General features: G+C 42.6%; 3 protein-coding genes across 3 annotated transcripts; all 3 read right to left on the minus strand.

Moving 5' to 3' along the window:
* Positions 1-5,219: 5,219 nt before the first annotated feature.
* LOC101166330 (heterogeneous nuclear ribonucleoprotein A0-like) lies at positions 5,220-8,528 on the minus strand. Its single transcript, XM_020709955.2, has one exon. It carries the CDS (start codon positions 7,677-7,679, stop codon positions 6,471-6,473), a length of 1,209 nt encoding a protein of 402 aa, XP_020565614.2. The 5' UTR covers positions 7,680-8,528; the 3' UTR covers positions 5,220-6,470.
* Positions 8,529-10,654: 2,126 nt separating this feature from the next.
* Positions 10,655-14,292, minus strand: LOC111949003 (heterogeneous nuclear ribonucleoprotein A0-like). Its single transcript, XM_023964654.1, has one exon. The coding sequence runs from the start codon at positions 13,440-13,442 to the stop codon at positions 12,234-12,236; it is 1,209 nt and encodes a 402-aa protein (XP_023820422.1). The 5' UTR covers positions 13,443-14,292; the 3' UTR covers positions 10,655-12,233.
* A 1,130-nt stretch (positions 14,293-15,422) lies between these two features.
* On the minus strand, positions 15,423-19,303 carry LOC111949002 (heterogeneous nuclear ribonucleoprotein A0-like). Its single transcript, XM_023964652.1, has one exon. It carries the CDS (start codon positions 19,208-19,210, stop codon positions 18,002-18,004), a length of 1,209 nt encoding a protein of 402 aa, XP_023820420.1. The 5' UTR covers positions 19,211-19,303; the 3' UTR covers positions 15,423-18,001.
* Between the last annotated feature and the right edge of the window lie 218 nt (positions 19,304-19,521).

A 19,521-nucleotide genomic window follows, 5' to 3' on the forward strand; every position in this document is an offset into this window, starting at 1 on the left:
TGACCTCTTGCCAGGTACGCAACCATCTAGGGGTCACATTTACCACCTGTCACCACCTGAACGGGAAGCTATGGACAGTTACCTACAGGAGTGTCTTCAAGCAGTGGGGATGGCTGGGCACTCTCCCTCCTTCTTTTCACGTTCCACCATCCATTTTAGAAGAACATAAACACTCACCTGAGCACTGGTGTTAGCTCACCTTTGCACTAACAGTTTGCATAACTGAATGACTGAAATATTTCACACTAGTTGGTTTTAAGGCATAAGTATGCGTGTGTGAACACTATCTGTTTTGTGTACATGTCGACAGGTGGACATTTTTGCAGCTAGCAGGTGTGTTTATAAAATTTGAGTGTGTGTGTGGACGGGCCCCGCCCTTTTTGTACTGCATTTGAACCTTACCATAATGATTAACAACCAGTAAACTTGTTGCTGTATGCTGCTTCATGGTCTTATCCCCCTTCCCCTCCTATTATCACCCCCCTACCCCCCCTCTCTCTAGCGTCCCTCTCTCTTCTTCCCCTCTTTCCTTTTCCGTCCGGTCCAACACCAAAGATTTTCAGACATGATTGAAATTAATAAAGTTTGGCCTTAATTACAAAAGGGGTTTATTCAGAGATACCTTTGGTTTGTCTGAAGATTAATAACCCCTCTTGTTAAAGCAAAATATGTCCAACACAAGAGGCCCTCAGCTCTCATCTGTCTGCCCAGCTGTTGGACAGGACAAGTAAAAAAAAAAAAAAAAAAAAAAAAAAAAAAGGAGTGTCTTCAAGCAGGGGTCATTCAACCGTCCTCCTCTCCTGCTGGAGCGGGATTCTTTTTTGTGGGGAAGTGTGATGGAGGACTACGCCCTTGTATTGATTACAGAGGTCTGAACAGTATTACAGTTCGCAATACTTATCCCCTACCTCTGTTACAGACTGTTTTTGACCTGTGGAGCGGAGCCCAGGTTTTTTCTAAACTAGACCTCAGGAACGCATGTCATCTGGTCCGCATCAGAGAGGGGGATGAGTGGAAGACGGCCTTTAATACTCCTAATGGACATTTTGAGTATTTGGTTATGCCATTTGGCCTCACAAATGCCCCAGAAGTTTTCCAAAGTCTAATCAATGACGTTCTGAAAGATATGATAAACAAGTTTGTCTTTGTTTATCTTGACGAGATATTGATTTTCTCCTCAGACTTCGACACTCATGTGCAGCACGTCAGAGCCGTACTCCAGGGCCTGCTGGAGAACCAGCTCTACTGTAAGGCCGAGAAGTGCGAGTTTCACACCACGCAAACTCGGTTCCTGGGTCATGTGGTTTCTCCTGGGAGTGTCCAGATGGATGGTTTTAAGGTTAAAGCTGTTCTAGAATGGCCTGTTCCTTCTGGACTCAAACCACTCCAGCGCTTTCTCGGGTTTGCCAATTTACAGACTTTTCATCAGAGGTTTCAGTGGCGTTGCTGCACCCCTCCATAAACTCACATCAGCTAAGGTACGTTTTGTCTGGAATGAGGGGGCCGATAAGGCGTTTACCGAGCTGAAGAGTCGTTTCTCTACAGCTCCTATTCTGACTCAGCCTGACTCCTCCAAACAATTCATTGTGGAGGTGGATGCGTCTGAGTCTGGGGTAGGAGCTGTTTTGTCACAGAGAGCGGCTGATAATAAAGTCCATCCCTGCGCGTATTTCTCCTGCAAGCTCACTCCTGCAGAGAGAAACTACGACATTGGGAACAGGGAGCTGCTAGCGGTCAAACTTGCCTTGGAGGAGTGGCGTCACTGGTTGGAGGGGGCTGAACAACCATTTTTAGTATGGACCGATCATAAAAATTTAGAATATATCCGAACTGCCAAGCGTCTGAACCCTCGCCAAGCGACGTGGGCTCTGTTCTTCGACAGGTTCAATTTTTCTATATCCTACCGTCCGGGGAGCAAAAACATCAAGCCTGACACCCTTTAACGGCAGTTCCAGACGGAGGAAGGGTCTGCAATACCTGCAGCCACCACAGCCATTATCCCTCCTCACTTGGCGTTGGGAACCACTCGCTGGTCGCTGGAGCGCAAGGTAAAGGCTTCGGTTCCTGATCCTGCCGCCATACCTGGCCATACCTGCCGGCTGTCCGGAAGGGTGCCTGTTTGTACCTCCATCCCTACGCACCCTGGTATTAAAGTGGGGTCATTCCTCCCGACTGGCCTGTCATCCCGGAGTGACCAGAACCAGTTTTCTGGTGGCCCAATTTTGGATCAGATTGGATTATGCATGGCTGAGTAATGGCCATTTTTCTTTTCATGGCGTGTTTTTTCATGGTGGCCCTCTATGTACTCTGACATTAAGACCTTTGTGGCTGCTTGTCCAATATGTTCCAGTGTCAAAACACCCCGGACCCCACCTGCTGGATTGCTTCACCCTCTACCTGTGCCGTCTAGACCTTGGTCCCATGTTGCCATGGACTTTATCACTGGTCTACCCAACTCACGAGGTAAGACGGTCATTCTTACCATCATTGATCATTTTTCCAAGCTGGTACACGCCATTTCCCGTCATCTAAGGAATTGGCTGTGCTCGTCAGTCAACACCTGTTTCATTTACATGGACTTCCTCAGAACATCACCTCAGACCGTGGTCCCCAGTTCATTGCTGCTTTCTGGAGGGAGTTCTGCAGCCTCCTTGGGATCAAGGTCAGTCTGAGTTCTGGCTTCCATCCTCAGACTAACGGCCAGGTAGAGAGGTACTACCAGGACTTGGAGACCACGTTACGAGCTATGTGCAGCAGAAGCCCCAAAACCTGGTCTTCTCAGCTCCCATGGGCGGAGTACTCCCATAACTCTCTAGTCAACTCATTCGGATACTCCCCTTTCCAGGCTGCCTATGGTTATCAGCCACCTCTGTTTCCTCGTCAGGAAAAACAGGCCTCCTCTTCTGGACCTGCTGCCTTCGTGAGACGTTGTCGCCGAACCTGGAGCAGATACAGGCTCGAACTCTTGCGTAACTAGGAGCGTATCACGGTGGTGGCCAATCGCAGGAGAACAAGAGCTCCGGAGTATAAGGTGGGAGACAGAGTTTGGCTCTCCTCAGCAGATGTTCCGCTAAAGGGGGGTTCCAAAAAGTTACATCCACGCTACACTGGTCCTTACTCTATCTCGAGAATCATCAATCCCGTTGCTGTTAGATTGGATCTTCCTCGCACCCTACGCATCCATTCTGTGTTTCATGTGAGCAAGCTGAAACCTGCCAGAGTCTTCCCTCTTCAACCCGTGCCAGCATCTCCTCCAGCCCCCCGTATCGTGGATGGAGGTCCCATTTATACGGTCAAGACTCTCCTTGGTTCCAGAAGGGTGGGTCGTGGTTTGCAATATCTGGTTGACTGGGAGGGTTACGGTCCGGCGGATCGACAGTGGGTTCCTGACCGTTTCGTTGTTGACCGATCCCTGGTTGCCCGTTTCCATCGTGATCACCCTGATCAACCTCGTCGTCCGTCTGGTAGCCGGACGTAGGGGGTGGGGTTCTGTCATGAAAAGGCTTGACTTTCTCTGTGGGATCCCTCCTGGAGTCCCTCCTCCTCCTTCCTGAGGTTTCCTGCAAGTGTCACAGGTGTTTTAATTCTGTGTTAATTAGGGCTGCACAAAATGAGGATAACTCGCGATATGCGATATTGATGATTAATATTGCGATAACGATATAATTTGCGGTATATAAACAAATAGCAAAACAAAAAAAATTTCCATTTCACTGCAGCAGTTTAAAAATTATACTCCAAATGACCCTTGTCAACGTAGGCGGCAAACATCAAACATAAAAGGGCTCATCTGATTGATCAACAACGTAAATGGGTCCTTCCTATTGGTTAAATGCATAAAGGGATTTATTTCATTTGTTCAATATTTCAAGCTGCCAGGAGTTTGTTTTAGCACATTTAAGGTAACCACTTATTGCGATTTTTGGCATGTTTTGCGGTATGCATATTGCACAGCTTGATGTTGCGATAACGATAAATTTGAGGTATATTGTGCAGGCCCAGTGTTAATTATGTTTGGGTCTACTTAAGCCATGTATGTTTTTGATTCTGTGCCGAAGCATCTTCTGTCTATGCTCCAGTTTACTCTTGTGGTTTTGGCATTAAAACCCTTCTCTTTTTGGAAACTGGTTTCGAGTCGTTCCTTCCTGCTATTGGGTTTCCCCCCTGGCTTACCCCGTCACAAAAACACTGTGCTGACTCTGCAAAACGAAAAAAATTCAATTTTTTAATCGAATAACAAAACCAATATATCCTTTTCAAATATCAAAAGAAAGCTGAAATTATTGGAACGTATTTATATCTGATGGAAATCAGATATATATAAAACAGATATAAATAAAACAGTAAAAACAGTAAAAAAAAGAGAGAATCAAGCTCTAAAAGGTTTTGTGGGTGGCTCTCAAAAGAACCGTTTTTGGTCAGCCCTTTGAGTACAGAAAACACGATTCTGGAGGTGTCATGGGTCTGCTCCCTCTACAAGAAAGTGGATCATGAAGGAGTCTCTCAGCTGGAAGGCCTCTGTTGGCAGCAACCTATTTTATCCTGTATTTGTCTACAGTTACCACAGCCGGATCACTGCAGGTTCCTGTGGTGCTGAGGACCTGATGAAGCAGTGCAGAACACGAGAACTTCACACTCTGCTCTGGATCTTCAGTCAGGCGTCAATACAGACCCCACTGTGGAGAGAACATCCAGAAGGCCTTCTTCACAAGCAGGCAGGTTGGGGAGAGGTCGTAGTTAAAGATGCAGCTCTATCGGTCCACTGACTCAAAGCAATTCAAAGCCACCAGACAAGAACTCACTAGACTGGCTCCAGGATGGGGAACTGGTAACTCTTATCGGGGGGAGTAAATTAATCTAGAAATGAAAATGTTTTTGTCTGAATCGCTCTTAGTCTGGCCCGTCTCCCAGGACCAGTTTGAGGTGGTACACCAACCAGCTAGCGGCTCCTGGGATCATTCGGACACGCAAACCCCTCCACCACGATAAGGTGGCGATTCAGGGAGGGGATATTTATCAGTTACTAGTCAATTGATAACAATTACTGTGTGGAAATCGTAGTACTCTGAGAAAACCAACAGGACTGTCCGTCTTTGATTTGGTGAATTTTCTATACATTTTGGTGACTGATATTTTTATTTTTTTCATTTTTATTATAATGTTTTATTATTAATACTTTATTATAAACTCAATTTAATATATTTTAAATCTTTAATTATTAATATTATTATTAGCAGTAGTAGTCACTGACTGCAAGGACCGTATTGTTTTCACAGTTGGAAAAATGTCTGCACCTTTAGCAAACCTTTTTTTCAGACAGTTAATGATGCTGATAGAAATGCTAACACTTTTAGCCACATGCAGTCACATACAGGTCAGACAGCCTTACATAAAAAGAAGGGCGTTGATGCGAACAGTGAGGGTGGGTGGTGCGTAGAGGTGAGGACGAGGGAAAGTAGTGCTCTTAGCCTCTAATTTACTTTGAAAAAAGTCTTTTTTAGAATCTAGGGAAAGCCGGAGCACCCGGAGAGAACCCACTAATGCACAAAGGAACACAAGAACAATTTCTGTGTCTTGGTTTGGGTTTTTTGCCTTGGTTTTTGCTTCCATTTGGTTTCTGTCATGATTTAAGTTCTGCTTCCTGTTTTATTTGGAAGGTTTCCTGTTTGTCGTGGTTTTAAGTATTACTTCCCTGGTCACAATCTCCCCTGATCGTTTTCAGTCATAAATGTGGTTCCCAAATTGAGAATAACTCCTTTATTATAATCCAAAAATTCCTCTGGCTGAGTGCCTCTTGTGATAAACATATTTTGTTTGTTTATGTTTTCTGTGAAAATGAGGTTGAAACTCTAGAACATTTGTTTTTTGATTGTATACATGGTTAACTGTTCTTGTCCTCTTTTCTTAAGTGGTTGACAGGTAAAAATACAACATTAAACAATTTATTTTATATAATAAATACATTGATTTGCATTTCAAAAACATTTTGTTCACAAATACAAATTCATGACTGTGAAGCCTCACATAATTAGCTTTTTACATTACTCTAAATTACTTTTAAAAATTCAACAACAAATTAAAAATAAAAATGCAAAAAAAAGTCCAATTTTGATAGAGTTGTTTAATCTCTTAGATTCATTTTTTGATAATCTTCACTCACGATATGAGGCATAAAGTTTCAGACATAAAAAAATATATAATAATAATAAGAAAAAAAGATTAAATCTAAATCCCATCCCCACACTATATCCACACACTACTAGTGTGGATTCCTAAAGGGGGTTCCTGTATGTTTAAATCTTCTTTTTGCATGTCCTACTCACAATATAATGCATTACATTTTCTAACATAAATAAAAACTAAAAACTAAATAAAATGCAGAGACAATATAAATCCCAACTCTACACTATATCCACACACTACAAGTGTGGATTCCTAAAAGGGGGGTTCCTCTATGCCTAAATCTTCTTTTACTCATTTTCCTGGTAGGAATAGCCACTGCCTCTGTAACGATTTTGTGGGTAGGAATAGCCTCTGTTGCCATTTTTCGAGTAGGAGAGGTGGCAAGGGCAGCAACACTCCCCATAAGCCAAGCCGCAGTAGCCATTTTGGCTTTCCATCATGCATTGGCCTGGCCTGTGTCTTGGCGTTGTTTCAGTTCTGTTACCTGCCTGCATCTCTTGCCTGGCAACAGCTTTCTTCACTTCAACTAAGTGTCCATTCACTGTGTGGTACTTTTCAACCAAGGCCAAGTCTGCCGTTTTGTGATGCGTGAAGTGCACAAAGCCGAATCCTCTTTTTTTTCCAGTCTCCTTCTCTAAGAGGATTTCAGACTTTTCGACTTGACCGTACCGAGAAAAGTAGTCGGTGAGGTGATACTCTTCAATGTTGTTTTTCAAGCCACCAACAAAGATTTTCTCTCCCTTGGCAGGAGCTGCAGACTCATTGGCCTTTCTTTTAGGAACAGCTACTTTAACTTTGACACTGTTCCTTTGGACTGTGTGCGGCGCTGCTGCCATGGCTGTGTTGGTCTCCTCCGGTGTATAGTAGGTCCCAAAGCCGAAGCCGCCGTATCCAGTTTGGTTTTCCATCATTCCCGGGCCTGGCCTGTGTCTTGTTGTTGTTTCCGTTCGGTTACCTGCCTGCATCTCTTGCTTGGCAACAGCTTTCTTCACTTCAACTAAGTGTCCATTCACTGTGTGGTACTTTACAACCAAGGCCAAGTCTGCCGAATTGTGATGCGTGAAGTGCACAAAGCCGAATCCTCTTTTTTTCCCTGTCTCCTTCTCTAAGAGGATTTCAGACTTTTCGACTTGACCATACCAAGAGAAGTAGTCGGTGAGGTGAGACTCTTTAATGTCATTTCTTAAGCCACCAACAAAGATTTTCTCCCCCTTGGCAAAAGCTTCAGACTTATTGTCCTTTGCTTTTGGAATAGCTCGTTTAACTTCAACACTGTTCCCTTCCACTGTGTGCGGGGCTGCTGCCATGGCTGCGTTGGCCTCCTCTGGTGTAGAGTAGGTCACAAAGCCAAAACAGCGAGATCGTTGTGCATTCTTGTTTTGAAGGACAACGAAGTCAGTGAGGGTGCCGAACTGCTCAAAATGCTTGCGCAGCCCATCGTCGTTCGTGTTCACACAGAGTCCACCGATGAAAAGCTTGCACACTTTGTTGGTCATTTTTGATGAGATTTTTTTTCTTATCTAATCTTTAAGGAAGCAAACTTGGAAATCTTGAAATGGCAGATGGAGAAGAAGGCAGGTGTATTTATTAGTTTTTCAGATACGACAATGTGACTTCATATGATGAGACGTGACATCATCTGATGACATGTGATGTCATCAGATGATGTCACATGTCATCACATGTCATCACATGACGCGATGTCATCAGAGTTTGACGCATTTTCTGCTTAAAAAAAACAGGGGGGTTAATTACATAAAAATATGCCATGAATTACAGATTTTAATAGTTTTGAGAGCATTTATGTTGGTGGAATATTACATTAGATTTATGTAAAAAAAAAAAAAATCTTTAATGGATTGTGGAAAATATGATGTTTTATTTTTACATTTAAATTTATGTTTGTAAAATGTTGCCAGAAGAATTAATACATTACTTAAAATCATTTTTTTTTTGAGATTCTGAAAAAACAAAGCAACACATTTTTCATCTCAGGGAGAGATCTCTGAGGATAGGAATTATGTAAAAACTACTGAATCCTTCCAAATTTCTGTGTGGACAAACAGACAAAGTAGACAAGCCGATTCTTCCCACAACGGGCTCAGTTGGATCAGACATTTTGATTTGAGTGGAGTGGGTGACAAATTATCAGTGTTCTTCAACAACATTCAGGTTCCTGAGGGTAAAGCAATATGCAGCATTGAGAAATCTTGAAGACCTGTCAAAACAATTTAGACCTCACAAATGATCCAAAAGATTTAACCTACTTTTTCTGTCTCAACATAGGAACACACTTTTAAATGGATTTTTTTTTCTATGCAGTACAGACCAAAAGTTTGGACACAACATCTCATTCAAAATGTTTCCTTTATTTCCATGACCATGAAAATTGTAGAGTCCAACTGAAAGCATTAAAACTATGAATTAACACATGTGGAATTGTATGCATAACAAAAAAGTGTGAAACAACTGAAAATATGTCATATTGTAGTTTCTTCAAAGTAGCCACCTTTCGCTTTGATTACAGCTTTGCACACTCTTGGCATTCTCTTAATGAACATCAAGAGGTAGTCACCTGAAATCTCCAATTTGGACTCATTAGACCAAAGCACAGATTTCCACCTGTCTCATCTCCATTCCTTGTGTTCTTTAGCCCAAACAAGTCTCTTCTGCCTGTTGCCTTTCTTTAGCAGCGGTTTCCTAGCATATATTCTTTTTTTGTCTTAAACTTGTTCTGTCCAATTCAATTCAATTCAATTCAATTCAATTTTATTTGTATAGCCCAAAATCACAACAACAGTCGTCTCGATGGGCTTCGAAGTAAAACATGAAATCAAAAGGATCACGAATACAAAGAGTTCAATAGAAAAATACTAAAATGAACTAACAAACTGACTAAGCTATACTGGCATCCCTGCCCTTAGACCCCCCTTCCGTCCAGCAACTGAGCAAACAGATGAGCACTGAAGGCCTTTTGTGTTGGACAGGTTTTGCTATTACAAAAAGGAGTTATGAATCTTCGGATAGCCAGGATGTAAATTTATATAAACCCCTTTTTGGCTAGCCCAGCGTCAGGACCCCCAGGCCACAGGACAGGCGCACTCTACTGTACGTCTCTGGCGGACACAGAGACCCAGGCCAAGGGTAAGGCCATGCAGGGCCCAGAGGGCCAAGGAGCAGCCCACCACCCAGCCGGTGCCTCGTCAACGCAGCCCAGCCCCGGCGCCCGACCCAAGCAGCCCAAAGATCACGACACAATTACAGCTCCACCCCTACCTCCCCCCACATTGCACTACCCTCTGCAGCCCCCCATCACCCAACACGTTCCTCAACCCCTCCTCCCTTACACACCCGGTGCCCTTCCCACTCTGCAAAAGGGAGGGTGAGCCCCAGAGGGTGCTGGGGAAGTAGCCCCCAGGCTTGTCCCCACCCATGCACCTTCAGACACAGGTATTCTTCTAGTCCCCCCCCCCCCCCCCCGTCCCCCGTCCCTTGTCGCTACACAGTAACCCCCTCCAGGCCACCGACCCCCCAGCACCGCATGCCTGGCCACCACCTGGTATAACAGGGTCCCAACACACCAGGCCAGGCGAGTGAAGACCGGCCGCCCCTCCCCAATCCCACCTGTGTATTGTGGTGTGGGCTGCCGGTAATGTATGTGTGTTTGTAAGCGTGTGTGTGTGTATATGTCTGTGTTTGAGTGTATATTTGTGTATCTACATATGAATGTGGGTGTGGTAAGCAAAAACTGTCGCAAAACACTGTGCTGACTCTGTGAAGCGAAAAAACGCAGTTTTTTTTTTTTATTGAATAACGAAACAAATATTTACTTGTCAAAAATCAAAAGTAAGGTGATGTTATTGGCACGTATTTATATCTGATGGAAATCCATTGTGATTTCACAAGGAGGGGGCAGTTGTGCTCAAGTCCAAATATTCTGTTTAACCTGTTTTAATCTCTTACCTTTTCTACAATGCATTACTTTAAAAGTTTGGAGTAAAAACAGTGAAAAAGAGAGAATCAAGCTCTTAAAGGTTTTGTGGGTGGCTCTAAAAAGAGCCGTTTTGGGTCAGTCCTTGGAGGACAGAAAACACGATTCTGGAGGTGTCATGGGTCTGCTCCCTCTGCAAGAAAGTGGATCATGAAGGAGTCTCTCAGCTGGAAGGCCTCTCTGTTGACATTTACCTGTTTTATCCTGTGCAGCGGTTCGTCTACAGTTACCACAGCCGGATCACTGCAGGTTCCTGTGGTGCTGAGGACCTGATGAAGCCTGGCCCAACATCTATCACCAACAACAAACCAAAGCCACAAGAGGAACTACAGAAGACGTTCCTTTGCGTTGGGGGGCCTTTGGGACAACATGCTTGCTGTCCACTGACCCAGAGCAATTCAAAGCCACCAGACATAAACTAACAAGTCTGGCTCCAGGATGGGGCACTGGCAACTCTCATTGGGGGGAGTAAATAAATCTAGAAAGTAAAAGGATTTTGTCTGAATCGCTCTTAGTCTGGCCCGTCTCCCAGGACCAGTTTGAGGTGGTACACCAACCAGCTAGCGGCTCCTGGGATCATTCGGGCACGCAAACCCCTCCACCACGATAAGGTGGCGATTCAGGGAGGGGATATTTATCAGTCACTAGCCAATTGCTAACAATTACTGTGGGGAAACTGTTTTTGATTTGGTTAATTTTCTATACATTTTGGTGACTGATGTTTTTGTTTTTTTCATTTTTATCATAATGTATTATTATTAATACTTTATTATAAACTCAATTTAATATATTTTAAATCTTTAATTATTAATATTATTATTAGCAGTAGTAGTCACTGACTGCAAGGACCGTATTGTTTTCACAGTTGGAAAAATGTCTGCACCTTTAGCAAACCTTTTTTTCAGACAGTTAATGATGCTGATAGAAATGCTAACACTTTTAGCCACATGCAGTCACATACAGGTCAGACAGCCTTACATAAAGAGAAGGGCGTAGATGCGAACAGTGAGGGTGGGTGGTGCGTAGAGGTGAGGACGAGGGAAGGTAGTGCTCTTAGCCTCTAATTTACTTTGAAAAAAGTCTTTTTTAGAATCTAGGGAAAGCCGGAGCACCCGGAGAGAACCCACTAATGCACAAAGGAACACAAGAACAATTTCTGTGTCTTGGTTTGGGTTTTTTGCCTTGGTTTTTGCTTCCATTTGGTTTCTGTCATGATTTAAGTTCTGCTTCCTGTTTTATTTGGAAGGTTTCCTGTTTGTCGTGGTTTTAAGTATTACTTCCCTGGTCACAATCTCCCCTGATCGTTTTCAGTCATAAATGTGGTTCCCAAATTGAGAATAACTCCTTTATTCTAATCCAAAAATTCCTCTGGCTGAGTGCCTCTTGTGATAAACATATTTTGTTTGTTTATGTTTTCTGTGAAAATGAGGTTGAAACTCTAGAACATTTGTTTTTTGATTGTATACATGGTTAACTGTTCTTGTCCTCTTTTCTTAAGTGGTTGACAGGTAAAAATACAACATTAAACAATTTATTTTATATAATAAATACATTGATTTGCATTTCAAAAACATTTTGTTCACAAATACAAATTCATGACTGTGAAGCCTCACATAATTAGCTTTTTACATTACTCTAAATTACTTTTAAAAATTCAACAACAAATTAAAAATAAAAATGCAAAAAAAAGTCCAATTTTGATAGAGTTGTTTAATCTCTTAGATTCATTTTTTGATAATCTTCACTCACGATATGAGGCATAAAGTTTCAGACATAAAAAAATATAAAATAATAATAAGAAAAAAAGATTAAATCTAAATCCCATCCCCACACTATATCCACACACTACTAGTGTGGATTCCTAAAGGGGGTTCCTGTATGTTTAAATCTTCTTTTTGCATGTCCTACTCACAATATAATGCATTACATTTTCTAACATAAATAAAAACTAAAAACTAAATAAAATGCAGAGACAATATAAATCCCAACTCTACACTATATCCACACACTACAAGTGTGGATTCCTAAAAGGGGGGTTCCTCTATGCCTAAATCTTCTTTTACTCATTTTCCTGGTAGGAATAGCCACTGCCTCTGTAACGATTTTGTGGGTAGGAATAGCCTCTGTTGCCATTTTTCGAGTAGGAGAGGTGGCAAGGGCAGCAACACTCCCCATAAGCCAAGCCGCAGTAGCCATTTTGGCTTTCCATCATGCATTGGCCTGGCCTGTGTCTTGGCGTTGTTTCAGTTCTGTTACCTGCCTGCATCTCTTGCCTGGCAACAGCTTTCTTCACTTCAACTAAGTGTCCATTCACTGTGTGGTACTTTTCAACCAAGGCCAAGTCTGCCGTTTTGTGATGCGTGAAGTGCACAAAGCCGAATCCTCTTTTTTTTCCAGTCTCCTTCTCTAAGAGGATTTCAGACTTTTCGACTTGACCGTACCGAGAAAAGTAGTCGGTGAGGTGATACTCTTCAATGTTGTTTTTCAAGCCACCAACAAAGATTTTCTCTCCCTTGGCAGGAGCTGCAGACCCATTGGCCTTTCTTTTAGGAACAGCTACTTTAACTTTGACACTGTTCCTTTGGACTGTGTGCGGCGCTGCTGCCATGGCTGTGTTGGTCTCCTCCGGTGTATAGTAGGTCCCAAAGCCGAAGCCGCCGTATCCAGTTTGGTTTTCCATCATTCCCGGGCCTGGCCTGTGTCTTGTTGTTGTTTCCGTTCGGTTACCTGCCTGCATCTCTTGCTTGGCAACAGCTTTCTTCACTTCAACTAAGTGTCCATTCACTGTGTGGTACTTTACAACCAAGGCCAAGTCTGCCGAATTGTGATGCGTGAAGTGCACAAAGCCGAATCCTCTTTTTTTCCCTGTCTCCTTCTCTAAGAGGATTTCAGACTTTTCGACTTGACCATACCAAGAGAAGTAGTCGGTGAGGTGAGACTCTTTAATGTCATTTCTTAAGCCACCAACAAAGATTTTCTCCCCCTTGGCAAAAGCTTCAGACTTATTGTCCTTTGCTTTTGGAATAGCTCGTTTAACTTCAACACTGTTCCCTTCCACTGTGTGCGGGGCTGCTGCCATGGCTGCGTTGGCCTCCTCTGGTGTAGAGTAGGTCACAAAGCCAAAACAGCGAGATCGTTGTGCATTCTTGTTTTGAAGGACAACGAAGTCAGTGAGGGTGCCGAACTGCTCAAAATGCTTGCGCAGCCCATCGTCGTTCGTGTTCACACAGAGTCCACCGATGAAAAGCTTGCACACTTTGTTGGTCATTTTTGATGAGATTTTTTTTCTTATCTAATCTTTAAGGAAGCAAACTTGGAAATCTTGAAATGGCAGATGGAGAAGAAGGCAGGTGTATTTATTAGTTTTTCAGATACGACAATGTGACTTCATATGATGAGACGTGACATCATCTGATGACATGTGATGTCATCAGATGATGTCACATGTCATCACATGTCATCACATGACGCGATGTCATCAGAGTTTGACGCATTTTCTGCTTAAAAAAAACAGGGGGGTTAATTACATAAAAATATGCCATGAATTACAGATTTTAATAGTTTTGAGAGCATTTATGTTGGTGGAATATTACATTAGATTTATGTAAAAAAAAAAAAAATCTTTAATGGATTGTGGAAAATATGATGTTTTATTTTTACATTTAAATTTATGTTTGTAAAATGTTGCCAGAAGAATTAATACATTACTTAAAATCATTTTTTTTTTTGAGATTCTGAAAAAACAAAGCAACACATTTTTCATCTCAGGGAGAGATCTCTGAGGATAGGAATTATGTAAAAACTACTGAATCCTTCCAAATTTCTGTGTGGACAAACAGACAAAGTAGACAAGCCGATTCTTCCCACAACGGGCTCAGTTGGATCAGACATTTTGATTTGAGTGGAGTGGGTGACAAATTATCAGTGTTCTTCAACAACATTCAGGTTCCTGAGGGTAAAGCAATATGCAGCATTGAGAAATCTTGAAGACCTGTCAAAACAATTTAGACCTCACAAATGATCCAAAAGATTTAACCTACTTTTTCTGTCTCAACATAGGAACACACTTTTAAATGGATTTTTTTTTCTATGCAGTACAGACCAAAAGTTTGGACACAACATCTCATTCAAAATGTTTCCTTTATTTCCATGACCATGAAAATTGTAGAGTCCAACTGAAAGCATTAAAACTATGAATTAACACATGTGGAATTGTATGCATAACAAAAAAGTGTGAAACAACTGAAAATATGTCATATTGTAGTTTCTTCAAAGTAGCCACCTTTCGCTTTGATTACTGCTTTGCACACTCTTGGCATTCTCTTAATGAACATCAAGAGGTAGTCACCTGAAATCTCCAATTTGGACTCATTAGACCAAAGCACAGATTTCCACCTGTCTCATCTCCATTCCTTGTGTTCTTTAGCCCAAACAAGTCTCTTCTGCCTGTTGCCTTTCTTTAGCAGCGGTTTCCTAGCATATATTCTTTTTTTGTCTTAAACTTGTTCTGTCCAATTCAATTCAATTCAATTCAATTCAATTTTATTTGTATAGCCCAAAATCACAACAACAGTCGTCTCGATGGGCTTCAAAGTAAAACATGAAATCAAAAGGATCACGAATACAAAGAGTTCAATAGAAAAATACTAAAATGAACTAACAAACTGACTAAGCTATACTGGCATCCCTGCCCTTAGACCCCCCTTCCGTCCAGCAACTGAGCAAACAGATGAGCACTGAAGGCCTTTTGTGTTGGACAGGTTTTGCTATTACAAAAAGGAGTTATGAATCTTCGGATAGCCAGGATGTAAATTTATATAAACCCCTTTTTGGCTAGCCCAGCGTCAGGACCCCCAGGCCACAGGACAGGCGCACTCTACTGTACGTCTCTGGCGGACACAGAGACCCAGGCCAAGGGTAAGGCCATGCAGGGCCCAGAGGGCCAAGGAGCAGCCCACCACCCAGCCGGTGCCTCGTCAACGCAGCCCAGCCCCGGCGCCCGACCCAAGCAGCCCAAAGATCACGACACAATTACAGCTCCACCCCTACCTCCCCCCACATTGCACTACCCTCTGCAGCCCCCCATCACCCAACACGTTCCTCAACCCCTCCTCCCTTACACACCCGGTGCCCTTCCCACTCTGCAAAAGGGAGGGTGAGCCCCAGAGGGTGCTGGGGAAGTAGCCCCCAGGCTTGTCCCCACCCATGCACCTTCAGACACAGGTATTCTTCTAGTCCCCCCCCCCCCCCCCCCCCGTCCCCCGTCCCTTGTCGCTACACAGTAACCCCCTCCAGGCCACCGACCCCCCCAGCACCGCATGCCTGGCCACCACCTGGTATAACAGGGTCCCAACACACCAGGCCAGGCGAGTGAAGACCGGCCGCCCCTCCCCAATCCCACCTGTGTATTGTGGTGTGGGCTGCCGGTAATGTATGTGTGTTTGTAAGCGTGTGTGTGTGTATATGTCTGTGTTTGAGTGTATATTTGTGTATCTACATATGAATGTGGGTGTGGTAAGCAAAAACTGTCGCAAAACACTGTGCTGACTCTGTGAAGCGAAAAAACGCAGTTTTTTTTTTTTATTGAATAACGAAACAAATATTTACTTGTCAAAAATCAAAAGTAAGGTGATGTTATTGGCACGTATTTATATCTGATGGAAATCCATTGTGATTTCACAAGGAGGGGGCAGTTGTGCTCAAGTCCAAATATTCTGTTTAACCTGTTTTAATCTCTTACCTTTTCTACAATGCATTACTTTAAAAGTTTGGAGTAAAAACAGTGAAAAAGAGAGAATCAAGCTCTTAAAGGTTTTGTGGGTGGCTCTAAAAAGAGCCGTTTTGGGTCAGTCCTTGGAGGACAGAAAACACGATTCTGGAGGTGTCATGGGTCTGCTCCCTCTGCAAGAAAGTGGATCATGAAGGAGTCTCTCAGCTGGAAGGCCTCTCTGTTGACATTTACCTGTTTTATCCTGTGCAGCGGTTCGTCTACAGTTACCACAGCCGGATCACTGCAGGTTCCTGTGGTGCTGAGGACCTGATGAAGCCTGGCCCAACATCTATCACCAACAACAAACCAAAGCCACAAGAGGAACTACAGAAGACGTTCCTTTGCGTTGGGGGGCCTTTGGGACAACATGCTTGCTGTCCACTGACCCAGAGCAATTCAAAGCCACCAGACATAAACTAACAAGTCTGGCTCCAGGATGGGGCACTGGCAACTCTCATTGGGGGGAGTAAATAAATCTAGAAAGGAAAAGGATTTTGTCTGAATCGCTCTTAGTCTGGCCCGTCTCCCAGGACCAGTTTGAGGTGGTACACCAACCAGCTAGCGGCTCCTGGGATCATTCGGGCACGCAAACCCCTCCACCACGATAAGGTGGCGATTCAGGGAGGGGATATTTATCAGTCACTAGCCAATTGCTAACAATTACTGTGGGGAAACTGTTTTTGATTTGGTTAATTTTCTATACATTTTGGTGACTGATGTTTTTGTTTTTTTCATTTTTATCATAATGTATTATTATTAATACTTTATTATAAACTCAATTTAATATATTTTAAATCTTTAATTATTAATATTATTATTAGCAGTAGTAGTCACTGACTGCAAGGACCGTATTGTTTTCACAGTTGGAAAAATGTCTGCACCTTTAGCAAACCTTTTTTTCAGACAGTTAATGATGCTGATTGAAATGCTAACACTTTTAGCCACATGCAGTCACATACAGGTCAGACAGCCTTACATAAAGAGAAGGGCGTAGATGCGAACAGTGAGGGTGGGTGGTGCGTAGAGGTGAGGACGAGGGAAAGTAGTGCTCTTAGCCTCTAATTTACTTTGAAAAAAGTCTTTTTTAGAATCTAGGGAAAGCCGGAGCACCCGGAGAGAACCCACTAATGCACAAAGGAACACAAGAACAATTTCTGTGTCTTGGTTTGGGTTTTTTGCCTTGGTTTTTGCTTCCATTTGGTTTCTGTCACGATTTAAGTTCTGCTTCCTGTTTTATTTGGAAGGTTTCCTGTTTGTCGTGGTTTTAAGTATTACTTCCCTGGTCACAATCTCCCCTGATCGTTTTCAGTCATAAATGTGGTTCCCAAATTGAGAATAACTCCTTTATTCTAATCCAAAAATTCCTCTGGCTGAGTGCCTCTTGTGATAAACATATTTTGTTTGTTTATGTTTTCTGTGAAAATGAGGTTGAAACTCTAGAACATTTGTTTTTTGATTGTATACATGGTTAACTGTTCTTGTCCTCTTTTCTTAAGTGGTTGACAGGTAAAAATACAACATTAAACAATTTATTTTATATAATAAATACATTGATTTGCATTTCAAAAACATTTTGTTCACAAATACAAATTCATGACTGTGAAGCCTCACATAATTAGCTTTTTACATTACTCTAAATTACTTTTAAAAATTCAACAACAAATTAAAAATAAAAATGCAAAAAAAAGTCCAATTTTGATAGAGTTGTTTAATCTCTTAGATTCATTTTTTGATAATCTTCACTCACGATATGAGGCATAAAGTTTCAGACATAAAAAAATATATAATAATAATAAGAAAAAAAGATTAAATCTAAATCCCATCCCCACACTATATCCACACACTACTAGTGTGGATTCCTAAAGGGGGTTCCTGTATGTTTAAATCTTCTTTTTGCATGTCCTACTCACAATATAATGCATTACATTTTCTAACATAAATAAAAACTAAAAACTAAATAAAATGCAGAGACAATATAAATCCCAACTCTACACTATATCCACACACTACAAGTGTGGATTCCTAAAAGGGGGGTTCCTCTATGCCTAAATCTTCTTTTACTCATTTTCCTGGTAGGAATAGCCACTGCCTCTGTAACGATTTTGTGGGTAGGAATAGCCTCTGTTGCCATTTTTCGAGTAGGAGAGGTGGCAAGGGCAGCAACACTCCCCATAAGCCAAGCCGCAGTAGCCATTTTGGCTTTCCATCATGCATTGGCCTGGCCTGTGTCTTGGCGTTGTTTCAGTTCTGTTACCTGCCTGCATCTCTTGCCTGGCAACAGCTTTCTTCACTTCAACTAAGTGTCCATTCACTGTGTGGTACTTTTCAACCAAGGCCAAGTCTGCCGTTTTGTGATGCGTGAAGTGCACAAAGCCGAATCCTCTTTTTTTTCCAGTCTCCTTCTCTAAGAGGATTTCAGACTTTTCGACTTGACCGTACCGAGAAAAGTAGTCGGTGAGGTGATACTCTTCAATGTTGTTTTTCAAGCCACCAACAAAGATTTTCTCTCCCTTGGCAGGAGCTGCAGACCCATTGGCCTTTCTTTTAGGAACAGCTACTTTAACTTTGACACTGTTCCTTTGGACTGTGTGCGGCGCTGCTGCCATGGCTGTGTTGGTCTCCTCCGGTGTATAGTAGGTCCCAAAGCCGAAGCCGCCGTATCCAGTTTGGTTTTCCATCATTCCCGGGCCTGGCCTGTGTCTTGTTGTTGTTTCCGTTCGGTTACCTGCCTGCATCTCTTGCTTGGCAACAGCTTTCTTCACTTCAACTAAGTGTCCATTCACTGTGTGGTACTTTACAACCAAGGCCAAGTCTGCCGAATTGTGATGCGTGAAGTGCACAAAGCCGAATCCTCTTTTTTTCCCTGTCTCCTTCTCTAAGAGGATTTCAGACTTTTCGACTTGACCATACCAAGAGAAGTAGTCGGTGAGGTGAGACTCTTTAATGTCATTTCTTAAGCCACCAACAAAGATTTTCTCCCCCTTGGCAAAAGCTTCAGACTTATTGTCCTTTGCTTTTGGAATAGCTCGTTTAACTTCAACACTGTTCCCTTCCACTGTGTGCGGGGCTGCTGCCATGGCTGCGTTGGCCTCCTCTGGTGTAGAGTAGGTCACAAAGCCAAAACAGCGAGATCGTTGTGCATTCTTGTTTTGAAGGACAACGAAGTCAGTGAGGGTGCCGAACTGCTCAAAATGCTTGCGCAGCCCATCGTCGTTCGTGTTCACACAGAGTCCACCGATGAAAAGCTTGCACACTTTGTTGGTCATTTTTGATGAGATTTTTTTTCTTATCTAATCTTTAAGGAAGCAAACTTGGAAATCTTGAAATGGCAGATGGAGAAGAAGGCAGGTGTATTTATTAGTTTTTTAGATACGACAATGTGACTTCATATGATGAGACGTGACATCATCTGATGACATGTGATGTCATCAGATGATGTCACATGTCATCACATGTCATCACATGACGCGATGTCATCAGAGTTTGACGCATTTTCTGCTTAAAAAAAACAGGGGGGTTAATTACATAAAAATATGCCATGAATTACAGATTTTAATAGTTTTGAGAGCATTTATGT

This window comes from Oryzias latipes, chromosome 16 (assembly GCF_002234675.1).
Source record: "Oryzias latipes chromosome 16, ASM223467v1".
Lineage (NCBI taxonomy): Eukaryota > Metazoa > Chordata > Actinopteri > Beloniformes > Adrianichthyidae > Oryzias > Oryzias latipes.